The following is a 13,310-nucleotide window of genomic DNA, read 5'->3' on the forward strand; positions in this document are numbered from 1 at the left end:
CTTCTTAATCACCTTGGCCACCTGTGTTGCCACTTTTAGGGAACTGTGGACCTGCACGCCCAAATCCCTCTGTACGTTAATGTTCCTAAGAGTCCTGCCATTTACAGTATAATTCACAACTAAATTTGATCCTCCAAAGTGCAGCATCTTGCATTTGTTCAGATTAAACTCCATCTGCCACTTCTGTGCCCAAGTCTCCAATCTATCTATAACCTGTTTTATCCTCTGACAATCCCCGGCACTATCAGCAACTCCATCACGTGTCATCCACAAACTTACTAATCAGACCACCCACATTTTCCTCCAGATCATTTATATATACTACAAACAACAGAAGTCCCAGCACTGAGCCCTGCGTAACACCACTAGCTACAGATCTCCATTCTGAAAAACACCCTTCCACCACTACTTTCTGTCTTCTATAACCAAGCCAGTACCTAATCTGTACCCATCCAGCCAGCCCACCCTGAATCCCATCTGATTTTAGATTTTGTACCAGTCTGTCATGTGGGACCTTGTCAAACGCCTTACGAAAGTCCATATAAACTACATCCACAGCCCTTCCCTCATCAATTTTCTTTGTCACCGCTTCAAAAGCTCAGTCAAGTTGGTGAGACATGACTTTCCTCTACAAAACCATGCTGCCTGTCACTAACTGGTCCATTTTCCTCTAAATGTGCATATATCCTGTCCCTTAGTATCTTCTCCAAAGGTTTTCCCACCACTGATGTCAGGCTCACCGGCCTATAATTTCTTGGATTATCCCTGCTTCCTTTCTTAAACAAGGGAACAACCTCCCTCTCATCCTGAGATGGAAAAAAACATTGATTTTGATTCCAATTTCCACCCTTCTCTCACTTCACATGTTCCACTCCAACACTTCCCTTCCTTGACATCTCTGACTATTTCTGGGGATAGACTGACCACCAGTATTCTTTACCAACCGACTTGAGTTTTATGGCGGCACTGTGGTTAGCACTGCTGCCTCATAGCGCCGGGTTCGATTCCCGGCTTGGGTCACAGTCTGTGCAGAGTCTGCGCGTTCTCCCCATGTCTGCGTGGGTTTCCTCCAGGTGCTCCGGTTTCCTCCCACAGTCTGAAAGACGTGCTGGTTAGGTGCATTGGCCATGCTAAATTCTCCCTCAGTGTACCCGAACAGGCGCCAGAGTGTGGCGACTGGGGAATTTTCACAGTAACTTGTGACACTAATAAATAAACTGGTTCACATCTACAGTGAGCTTGACTTCACTCGCTCACGCCCTGCTCCCTGTAAGGACTCCATCCCATTCTCCTCATTTCTCCACCTCCAATGCAACTGCTCCGATGATGCTACTTTCCAAACAGTGCTCCTGACACGCTTTCCTTTCTCCTGATCCAAGGATTCTCCCCCATTGTAGTTGACAGGACCCTCAATCATGTCCAACATTCCCATCACTTCTGCTCATAGAGGTATATATCATAGAATGCTACAGTGCAGAAAGAGGCCATTCGGCCTATCGAGTCTGCACCAACCACAATCCCGCCCAGGCCCTATTCACATATCCCTACATATTTACCCACTAACCCCTCTAACCTACGCATCCCGGGACTCTAAGGCGCAATTTAGATTGGCCAATCAACCTAGCCCGCACATCTTTGGACTGTGGGAGGAAACCAGAGCACCCGGAGGAAACCCACGCAGACACGAGGAGAATGTGCAAACTCCACACAGACAGTGACCCAAGCCGGGAATCGAACCCAGGTCGCTGGAGCTGTGAAGCAGCAGTGCTAACCACTGTGCTACCGTGCCACCCTCACCTCTCCCCCCCACTCCCAGAATCACTATAACATTCCCCTTCTCCTCGTTTTCCACTCCACCGGCCTCTGCATTAGAGGATCATCCTCCACCAATCCGCCAATCACAGCACGATGCCACCAAGCACGTCTTCCCCTCAACTCCCCGCCCCTCCCCCACACCCCCTGCCCCCCCATTAGCATTCCACAGAGACCACTCCCCCTGTGACACCCTGGTCCACTCCTCCATCACCTTACCCCCTCCCATTGCATCTTTCCATGTGATTGCATGAGGCAATGCTGCCCCTTTACCTCCTCACCATCACAGGCCCCAAACACTCCTCCTTCCAGGTGAAGCAGCGATTCACTTGTACTCCTCTCAATTTGGTCGCACATAATTGCTGCTCCCAGTGCAGTCTTTTCTACACTGGGGGAGACCAAACACAGACTGGGTGATCATTTCATGGAACACCCTTTGTTCAGTCCGCAAGCATGACCCAGACATTCCTGCTGCTGCCATTTTATCTCAGCTCCTATGCCCACATGTCTGTCCTTGGCCTGCTGTTCTCTCCGATATAGAGTAGAAACCCTACAGTATAAATATCTCCCACTTTCTATGCCTTTTATCTTTGACAAAGGGTCATCTGGACTCGAAACGTCAGCTCTTTTCTCTCCTTACAGAAGCTGCCAGACCTGCTGAGATTTTCCAGCATTTTCTCTTTTGGTTTCAGATTCCAGTATCCGCAGTAATTTGCTTTTATCTGACCTTCATTCTGTTATTAACACATTCTGCTACTTGGCTTTTGGACAGTGCTGATCTTTACAACACAAAAAACAAAAAATGCTGGAAAGTCTCTGCAGGTCTGGCAGCATCTGTGGAGAAAGAACAGAGCCAACGTTTCGAGTCTAAATGAACCTTTGTCACGCTGACGTTGGTCTATTCTCACCCCACAGATGACCTGCTGAGTTTTCCCAGCACTTTCTGTTTTTATATTGCTCCTTAAGGCGGTTAAAGTGAGACATATACAACTTAGCTCCTTCAGCAGCATGTTCCAAACCCGCACCCACTTCCATCTAGAAGGACAAGGGCAGCAGGTACATGGGAACACCACCACCTGCAAGTTCCCCTCCAAGACACTCACCATCCCGGCTTGGAAATATATCGCCGTTCCTTCGCAGTCGCTGGGTCAAAATCCTGGAATTCCCTCCCTAACAGCACTGTGGGTGTACCTACACCACATGGACTGCAGCAGCTCAGGGAGGCAGCTCACCACCACCTTCTCAAGGGCCAATTAGGTATGGGCAATAAAAATGCTGGCCTAGCCAGCGACGCCCACATCTGGTGAAGGCTTACATTATTAAAGAGTCTCCAGTTGGGTACCCTAGGGGGCAAGGTGCTATGGTAGCGACCAGGAAGCAGTCTGATTGTTAAAGAGGGCTTTAGATTAGGGTCCCTGAGCTCCTTCAACTTCCAGCCCAATAAGTTTCCAGCAGTCCCCTGAAGCTGGGCGATGTCTCCTTTGTTTAATGGAAAGGAGATGCCCTCCAGCTGACCCTGGCTCCTGAAAGCTCCTGTGTTAGACTGTTCCTAATTTAAATGTGTTCCCTGGGCTGGGAACATTATCCTGCGTGCTGCCTCAGTGTGTTCATGCTACTGGAATAATGGCAGCTTCTGCCACCACCTGGAGCCCTGGTGGTACTGCAAAACAAGGCATAAATTGTGGCTACATATTCAAGGATTGAGAGGGAGCGACGGATTGAGAGGGAGTGAGAGGGAGCGAGGAGTTGAGAGGAAGCAAGAGGGAGCGAGGGGTTGAGAGGAAGCAAGAGGGAGCGAGGGGTAGTGAGGGAGTGAGGGATTGAGAGGAAGCGAGGGATTGAGAGGGAGCGAGGGATTGAGAGGGAACGAGGGAGCGAGGGATTGAGAGGGAGCGAGGGATTGAGAGGGAACGAGGGAGCGAGGGATTGAGAGGGAGTGAGGGATTGAGAGGGAATGAGGGAGCGAGGGATTGAGAGGGAGTGAGGGATTGGGAGGGAACGAGGGAGCGAGAGGAAACGAGGGATGGAGAGGGAGCGAGGGATTGAAAAGAAATGAGGGAGTGAGAGGGAGCGAGGGATTGAGCGGAAGTGAGGGAGTGAGGGAATGAAGGGTAGCGAGGGGTAGTGAGGGAGTGAACAGTGTGGAACTTTCCCTACTTGCATGAAGTTGTGTTTCAGGAGATTGGGAATGGAACCCTGAGTCTAAACTTCCTGGACGGAACCTCACTGATTATTTCAATCAGGTCCCTAACCGCGGTCCCAGAGTGTTGACATGTAGATGAATAAGATTGAGATCTCTGTGTGTAATGTGTAATTGGTGCAGTGACAGAAGGAGCTGCTGAAGGACACAATGAAGGAATGATTAGCAAAGTACTTGGGACCACGGGCCTCAAATCCAGACGCATTGTGCTGAAACCTGGATAAAACCCTGGTTAGACCACAACTAGAGGATTTAGACCCAGAACTTCCGATCGACGGAGCAAATTTGCACTGCAGGACCATCCCCCACCCCCTCCCCCCCTCCAGCCCACACAGGAAATTCCCAGACAAGGGTAGCGGGAGAATTGCCCAAGAAGTTCAAATTTCCACTGGAATATTACCCTGCAGCTGGGAACCATCGGAAACTCCGAATGATTCTTCAGATGGTTCCAATTGTCTTATCAGGAAAAGTTAGAAGAATTAAAACTATTTCTAATTCCTGAGTAACTACAGTCCTGATACCCCTGAACACCCCCCCACTACCCCAACCCTCTCCCCTGACTACCCCTTCAACTGCATTCCCAGCACCCCAACTGTCTGCCCCAAACACTGACTACACTCCCAACCCATCCCCGACAATCCTCCTGACCCCCAGCTACTCCCACCCTCCCAACTGCCCCTTGACCACCCTCCCCTTCCCTGACTACCCCCACCACAACCGGACCAGCCCCCACTGATTATCCACCACCCTGACAACCCACCTGATCACCCGACCCTCCCCCCACTCCCACCCCCCCCCACCCCCCGACTACCAACCCGACTCCCGACTACCTCGTCCATTTCCCACCAACCACCCCCTTGACCATCCTATTACCCCCCCCCCCCCCCCCCCCCCCGCCCACCCCCCCACCCAATCACTCGCTCCCTCACCCCCAACAATTCTGCACTTTGGGAAATGAGGGTCTTTGAAGGTGTGCAGAGGGAGGTTTACCAGAGTGGTCGCAGGGTTAAAGGATCGCAGTGCCGAGGGTCAGTTGGTGAGGCCGGGTTGTCCTTGAAGCAAAGGAGATTGAGGCAAGATCATTTTGAGATGTACAATATATGACAGCTTTGCATAAATTGTGAAAGAGAAGCTATTCCCATTGGCTGAAGGTGCGAGGGTGGAGGGATATGGATTTAAGGTTCTGGGCAAGAGATAAAGCGGGGGTGGAGGGGCGGGGGATGGAATAGACTGTAATGACCTGAAACTCGCTCACTTTGAGAGTGGGGGAAAATAACCAATAATTTCAAAAGGAGACTTGGAGAAAATAAATTTGCAGCATTGTGGGGATAGAGTGGGGGAATAGAGCTGATGGGATTGATCTACAGAGAGCTAAAAAGAGGGAAAGAGGGATCTGGGGAACAGAGGGATCTGGGGAACAGAGGGAGAGGTGGATTTGAAACCAGGGAGATGGGTGCTCTGGTTTCCTCCCACAGTCTAAAGATGTGCGGGTTAGGTTGATTGGCCGTGCTAAGTTGCCCCTAGTGTCAGGGGGATTAGCAGGGTAAATATGTGGGGTTACGGGAATAGGGTCTGGGTGGGATTGTGGTCAGTGCAGACTCGATGGGCCGAATGGCCTCCTTCTGCACTGTAGTGATTCTATGATTCTATGACATCAGCCATGATCTGAATGAATGGCGGAGCAGGCTCAAAGGGCTGAATTTGCCTACTTCCGCTCCTAATTCCTATGTTCCTATACAATCAACAGGCCAAATGACCTCCTTCTGTGCGGTAATGACTCAATTGCCCTCTCAATCGTAGCCATGGTTCAGTCATAGCGCACCTAGCGCGAAGCTAGAAATTCCCCACTCGAGGGACTCGAGTCCATAATTTAGGTTGAAAGTTGAGTGAAGTACTGAGAGAGTCCCACACTGTCGGAGGCGCTGTCCTTTTGATGAGAGTTTAAGCTGGGGTCTGATTTCACTTTGATGTATGATTGCTTATTTGAAGAGCAGTGTGGGGGGGATGTCCAGGGGATTTGTCACCCTCACTGGAAGCTGGATTCCGAGGACATTGTAGGCAGTGGTTAATGTCTCGATATTCCTCTCTCTGCTGCTCATTCACTAACATTTGCCTCTTTTGTTGTTGGCCAGCAATGTTTGCCGTGGAGATCACAGTGGAAAAGGACAATGTAACAGGGGAGACTAAGGTTTTGTCCACCACTAGTGTGTCTCCCAAAAACCTCAAGCAGCAAGGTGTCAAGGTCTATGAGGACGAGCTCAAGGTGATCCATGAGGTGCGAAAAGGTGATGGAGCAGTGGAAAACGGAGTTCACCTTCTCAGTACCACAGAGGTTGACGAGCTGATGCAGAAAGCCGACAAGGTGACAGACTTCAATAAAGCCATGGTTCCTGAGGGCAAAGGACCTAATGTTCACCTCGTGGCTGACAATCAGACCCCAGAAAAGCTAAAGCCAGATGGGATCGCCGGAGAAAATCTCAAACTCCTTCAGAAAACCCCGGGGGACGGCGCAGAGCCCAGCAAAGACAAGCCAGTCACCATGATTTTCATGGGATACCAGGATGTTGAGGACGAGAACGAGACCAAGAAGGTCCTCGGGTACGACGGGACGGGCAAAGCAGAACTGGTGGTGATTGAAGATGGCGACACCAAGAATGAGAGGCCAGTGGAGAGTCAAGCTCCCCCGAACGGCACTGCTGCAGAGCCTGGGGCCCAGACCACTGAGGAGGAACCAGATGGGAAGGGGAAAGAGGCTGTGGATGAAGCGAAGGATCTGAAGGATAAGCAGCGTTGCCAGTGCTGCATTGTGATGTGATTGCGTCCTGTCTTGCTCTTATTGTACAGTTGGAATGTTATATGTTCATAGTCCTCAGATACACCATATGTCTTCTAATGTAACACACGCTTTCAATTGGGGATGCAAGGATTGCAGCCAATCCATCGTGACTTAGCAAAGACCAACATTTTTATTGGAATTCAGTCAGAGCCTAAAATAAGTGCTGATTGGCTGAATGGTACCCTAAACATCATCATCTGAGTACAGTTGAGATTCGCTGAAGTTATCTTGATGATGACATGATGGTGCTGTAATGTCCTATCAGATTCATCCACAGTGTGGGAGCTGCATAAACAACCCAATATTCCGTAGAGAAAATAAAATAAAGTTGTAATTAACCCTTTAAAAGGGGCACTCGCCCGGGCCATGGGGTAGGGATTGACAGTAGCGCTCCCTGGAGGTGATTTTGTTTTGCGCATCAATAATTGGCCTGGTCTCTCTGCAGAATCAGGGCTGATTGGAATAGGCTGGAAAGGCAGCCTTTAAAAGTAGGCCCCAGGAACCCCTTTTTCTTTCAGTGGCTCTCACCAAAGGCGGATGGTTGGGAGGGAGGGACTAAAGGTAAGTTAAACAACAGTTTCTCATAAAATAAAGCAAGATCACCTAATTTAGAAAAAAATAATCTGAGAAACAGTGAAGGGGACAGAACTGAAGAAAAGGGGATGGGTGGGTACACTTATTACATTTTCTTCAGAGCCAGGTCTTAGGTGTATCATTTGGTTCGTGGTTGGGGGGGCGGGGTGGGGGGCAGGTAGTGTCACAGCAATAAAGCTCAGCCTGTGTCTCATCTTCTGAGTATCTACGTTACTGTAAAAAGATTCTTTATTTTGTTACGCCAATTATTCCCTGAACTGGAAACAGGCAAAGTCAGGCCCAGAGAGACACGAGTTACTCAAAATCTGTCAGTAACGTAAAGGTTAAAAACCAGAGTATAAAACTCAATGGTATTATTCCACATCAGTCTCATTTTTCTGTCCTCTGCTCAATCAGCTAAAAACTGTACACACATTCATGATGTTTGGTCATCACTTTTATGCAGTGATTCCCTCCTTCAACATGAGTCCAATCAAAGCGAATGATTTCAAACCTTTATTGGTCCGCAGTGCTATTGAATTCAATCTTTCTACTTCATGGTAAACTACGATGCCTTAAATGATCTGAATAAGCAAAAATAAATTAATGTCAATACTGTAGCTTGGTCATTTTGGATCACAACTCGTCCGCCAAAACGGGTTATCATATCCCGCAGAAAATCTATTGCTGGACAAGCCCGGTGAGTTTAGTTGAGGAATATTCAGCATCACAGGGGAAGCCTTGCTGTCAAATAATGGGCTTCAGGACTAGAATCTTTATGAGATCCTCTGAAACTGGAGAAATATTAGCTTTTGTGTCCTACAACACCGCACACCTCCTTCTTTCTTAAGTAAAAACAGAAAGTGCCACTCACCATCCCGACCTGGAAATATTTCGACCATTCCTTCACTGCCGCTGGGTCAATATCCTGGAACTCCCTCCCTAACAGCACTGTGGGTGTACCTACACCACATGGACTGCAGCAGTTCAAGAAGGCTGCTCACCACCACCTTCTGAAGGGCAGTTAGGGATGGGCAATAAATGCTGGCCTAGCCAGCGACACCCACATCCTGAAAATGAACTGAAAGGAGAAAGAAAAACTCAGCATGCCTGGTAGCATCTGTGGAGAGAGAAACAGAGTTAACATTTCCAGTTCTTCTTGCAAAGAAGAGTCATCCAGACTCGAAACGTTAACCCTGTCTCTCTCTCTCTCTCCACAGATGCTGCCAGATCTGCTGAGGTTTCCCAGCACTTTCTGTTTTGATTTCAGATTCCCAGCGTCCGTGATTATTTAGCTTTTTTTGCCGCTTTTATTTCCTCTCGTTGCTCGAGCCAGGATTTTATTGAAAATTTAAATGATAGCAGTAATCAACAATGTATAGGAATCTTGCTGACTTCAGAGAGAGTATTACTTAGTCTATTTCTCCAGAATATAGATTGACTAAACTTGAATCAATCGCTGCACGCACGTGCAAGGTTGTTGACTGGAGAATTTTCATTAACATTGAAAGACTATCGTGTGTATATTGTCGATGCTAAATCATCTATTGTTTTTCTACATTGAGGTTTCCTGTAATATCCATGTCAAACTGGCAGCTGCAGAATTTGCAATTTCTTAGTAAGCTTGCGGAACCGCCCGCACTGTTTGGATTTTCTGAATCATTGCATCCCTAATTTGAACACACTTTTCTACATCACACCTAAGTCTTGAGCCAGATCAGCCTATCTTATACACTGCCAGTCACCATACACCACTCTATATATGTATAACATGATATAATGGGACCATTTTATTTTTCTCTGCATGTTCTGTAGCTCCAAGCAGATTACAGCTCATTGCTAAAGTCAGTTAGCTGGTGTTGTCCTTTAATTACCCTGCTGCAATTTTTGTTGCCTCAACACTGAGGGTCCAGTGAGGCCAGAGACCCATTGCAACACTGTTGTTTAGCTGAAGATTCTCGTTTCACTTTGTGCTCCAGATGCTAATCAGATCAAATCTGAATCGACCGTTCACCCAGATTAAAGAGTCAGCTGCAAAGTGATGTGCCGCAAACCTTATTCTTAATTCACTATCAATCCAATCCAGATTGAATCTGCTTTGAATGAATGCCCCCACACCCCCCACCCCTCCCCACAAACTCAAATGACAAAGCGGCACCACAGGAAGTCACATATCTAATTGTTCCTAGGCTGAGTTGACTTTGTGAATGTGTATGTTTGAGTGTGCTTGTGTTTGTCTGCATCTGTCTGTGTGTGCTGATGTGTTTGTGTGTGTATACCTGTCTGCTTGTGTGTCTGTATTTGTGTGTGGATCTGTCTCTGTCTATGTATGTGTATGTCTTCACTGTGTGTGGCCAGGTGTGAGTGTTACTGTGTGGAAGTGTGCCTGTATGTATGTGTGTGTGTGTCGGTGTATACTTTCTGTACATGTCTGCGTGAGGTTCCCTGTGTGTATATGTCAGTATAGGTCTGTGTGTTTGTGTCTGACAGTATAGAAGTGTGCCTCTATGTGTATGTATGTGTGTGTGCATGTGTATATATTTCTGTGTATGTGTACCTATGAATGTGGATGCTTGTGAGTATCTATATGTTAGTGTGTATATATGTGTGTGTGTGTGTAGAATGCGCTAATGTGAGTATCCCTTTGTGAATGCGTGCCTGTATATCTGTGAGTGTGTGTGTGTGCCTGTGTGAGTGTGCTTGTGAATGCATATGAACATGCCTGTGTATATATGCCAGTATGACTGTCCATGTGTGTGTGTTTGCACACCTATTTGAGTGTCTGTGTGCCTGTGAGCCTGTATGTGTATCCGTACATGTGTGAGTGATTGTGTCTTAGTCTGTTAATGTGTGTCCCCCATGTGAATGTGAGTGTATGTGTGTGTGCCTGTGTAAGTGTGTACCTGTATGTGTGTGTGTGTGTGCCTATCTGTTTGTATATTGTGAGTTTGTGTGTACTTGTGTGTGTGTGTGTGCCTATGTGAGTGTGTACCTGTTTGAGTTTGTGTGAATGTGTACCTGTGTGTGAGTGTCAATGTGTGTGTGTACCTGTTTGTGTGTGTGTACCTGTGTGAGTGTCAATGTGAGTGTGTACCTGTTTATGTTTGTGTGAGTGTGTACCTGTGTGTGAGTGTCAATGTGAGTGTGTACCTGTTTGTGTGTGTGTACCTGTGTGAGTGTCAATGTGAGTGTGTACCTGTTTGTTTGTGTGAGTGTGTACCTGTGTGTGAGTGTCAATGTGAGTGTGTACCTGTTTGTGTGTGTGTACCTGTGTGAGTGTCAATGTGAGTGTGTTCCTGTTTGTTTGTGTGTGTGTGTACCTGTATGTGTGTGTCAATGTGAGTGTGTACCTGTTTGAGTTTGTGTGAGTGTGTACCTGTGTGTGAGTGTCAATGTGTGTGTGTACCTGTTTGTGTGTGTGTACCTGTGTGAGTGTCAATGTGAGTGTGTACCTGTTTATGTTTGTGTGAGTGTGTACCTGTGTGTGAGTGTCAATGTGAGTGTGTACCTGTTTGTGTGTGTGTACCTGTGTGAGTGTCAATGTGAGTGTGTACCTGTTTGTTTGTGTGTGTGTGTACCTGTGTTTGAGTGTCAATGTGAGTGTGTACCTGTTTGTTTGTGTGTGTGTACCTGTGTTTGCGTGTCAATGTGAGTGTGTACCTGTTTGTTTGTGTGTGTGTACCTGTGTTTGAGTGTCAATGTGAGTGTGTATCTGTTTGTGCCTATGTGAGTGTGTATCTGTTTGTGCCTATGTGAGTGTGTATCTGTTTGTGCCTATGTGAGTGTGTATCTGTTTGTGTTTGTGTGAGTGTGTACCTGTGTGTGAGTGTCAATGTGAGTGTGTACCTGTGTGTGAGTGTCAATGTGAGTGTGTATCTGTTTGTGTTTGTGTGAGTGAGTACCTGTGTGTGAGTGTCAATGTGAGTGTGTACCTGTTTGTGCCTATGTGAGTGTGTATCTGTTTGTGTTTGTGTGTGTGAGTACCTGTGTGTGTCAATGTGAATGTGTACCTGTGTGTGAGTACCTGTGTGTGAGTGTCAATGTGAGTGTGTACCTGTTTATGTTTGTGTGAGTGTGTACCTGTGTGTGTGTCAATGTGAGTGTGTATCTGTTTGTGTTTGTGTGAGTGTGTACCTGTGTGTGAGTGTCAATGTGAGTGTGTACCTGTTTGTGTGAGTGTGTACCTGTGTGTGAGTGTCAATGTGAGTGTGTACCTGTTTATGTGAAAGAACTCAGACCTACTGGGAACTCACTTCAGTTCTTTCACATTAATGGTCGTATTTATTTGACTCCACAGTGATTCAAGGCATACCAAAGACTCCACCAAATTACATCGCTACGAAAGTGGTTTTATTGTTTTCATTAATGGCAACTTTATTGAAAATGGGAGTGAGCAAGACAATCAAATTTCCTTCAAATAGTTTCCCCATTTTGTTGTTCTCCATAATTGAAAATTCCCAGCCTTCTAATGGAGAGGTCAATATTTATATATATATAGAGCTATACAGATATATCTATTTTTAAACATCATGCCTTGGGAATGGCATTAGCCCATGTTTAGATTTCACTAGCCTGAGTGATAGGTCCAACAAAATGGATATGATAGATTCCATAGTACATCGTACCGCTGAGCATGCTCATTAGGGTAATAAAGTAGTCCCATTTTATTCAAACACATTCCAGGGGGCTGTGGCATGAGGTGATCTCACATAAATTCTGAGGTGTAGCACAGGTGTGAGCATGATGTGCATGTCACAAAGGTGGCCTTGCATCATGCCAGCTGTGCGTTTTTGGATTTCTGAGACTTTGGGCTACAGCTCTCTGTAAGCAGGGAGGCAAAAATCATTCTGAGTGTGGATTCCCTTCATCTATAGGAAGTTAGGCTTTGTAACTAGTCGGTGTTCTTTGTTGTTTAGCGCTGGTATAAGCTGTGTTGTAAAGAGATGGAAACCCTTAGTAATTTCTTCTATATTGCACCCCATTCCAAAATCCTGTAGCATATCGATGGGTTCTTTAGAGGCTTTTAAACACATTGTCCAAAAGACTATTTTACAACATTCAACCAGATAAATGTTATCTAACATTAAAGCGCATTGGAATGTGGACAATGGATTCCAAGTTGCAAACGATTGTCTAACTTTATGTTTTAAAATGGAGGCTTGTTTTTTTTAAATACTTTCCCATTGAAAACTTTAGTAAAATAAATTGTAATGCATATATTTTTGTTATGACATCTTATAATTACTCTTGTTTTGTGGTGTGCGTTTTACACACACGCACACACACACACGCACACACAAACACACGAACACCTCCGCACACTTCAGTATGCCTGTCTGAAGTGTTCAAATGTTTATTTGGGAAAACGTAGTCTCTGGATTCACACAGGATGAATTATACATGCTGTATAATGTTTGCTCTATATTACAGAATCTAAACAAATCCTATAGGATGAATTCAACACTGACAGAATTTTTTTTTGGTGAGGGATGTTGTTTGAGGTGTGCGTTATAGTCAACTCCCCTCAGAAGCATGTGGCAATGAGGCCAAGAGGTGGAGTTTGCTGAAATACTTGCTGGCCTGTAAGTACAGTGCGTACACGTGTGTTCTCCTTCAATCTCACTGTCACCAGTGGAGCAATCGACTTTCAACATCTAAAGGAGATTTTAAGTGGATTGGAAGGCTTTAACTGGAATAAGGGTTCCCAAACGGTGCATCGTGACCCCTCTGGGGCAAGCATGGAGGTCATGATCTCCAAGACAGCACTGGCAGCTGTGGAGCAGTGAGGCCTAGTGAGGCACGCATTTCCTTCTGCCTTTGGACGCGGCCCACTCCAATGAGCTCCAATCAGTCACACCAACAGAGCCAGGGTCTTCAGGTTTCTCTTTT

The 13,310-nt window shown here is 46.5% G+C and overlaps 1 protein-coding gene across 2 annotated transcripts in view; it reads left to right on the plus strand.

Moving 5' to 3' along the window:
* Nucleotides 1–12,638, plus strand: part of LOC144479493 (paralemmin-1-like) — a 306,182-nt gene extending 293,544 nt beyond the window's left edge. For both annotated transcript variants that reach the window (XM_078198221.1, XM_078198220.1), the window contains exon 8: nt 6,145–12,638. In XM_078198221.1, coding sequence (XP_078054347.1) covers nt 6,145–6,827 — 683 coding nt within the window. In that variant the 3' untranslated portion in view covers nt 6,828–12,638. The remainder of the gene's footprint in view (nt 1–6,144) is intronic.
* Nucleotides 12,639–13,310: the final 672 nt, after the last annotated feature.

Source organism: Mustelus asterias, chromosome 26 (genome assembly GCF_964213995.1).
Source record: "Mustelus asterias chromosome 26, sMusAst1.hap1.1, whole genome shotgun sequence".
NCBI classification, from domain to species: Eukaryota; Metazoa; Chordata; class Chondrichthyes; order Carcharhiniformes; family Triakidae; genus Mustelus; species Mustelus asterias.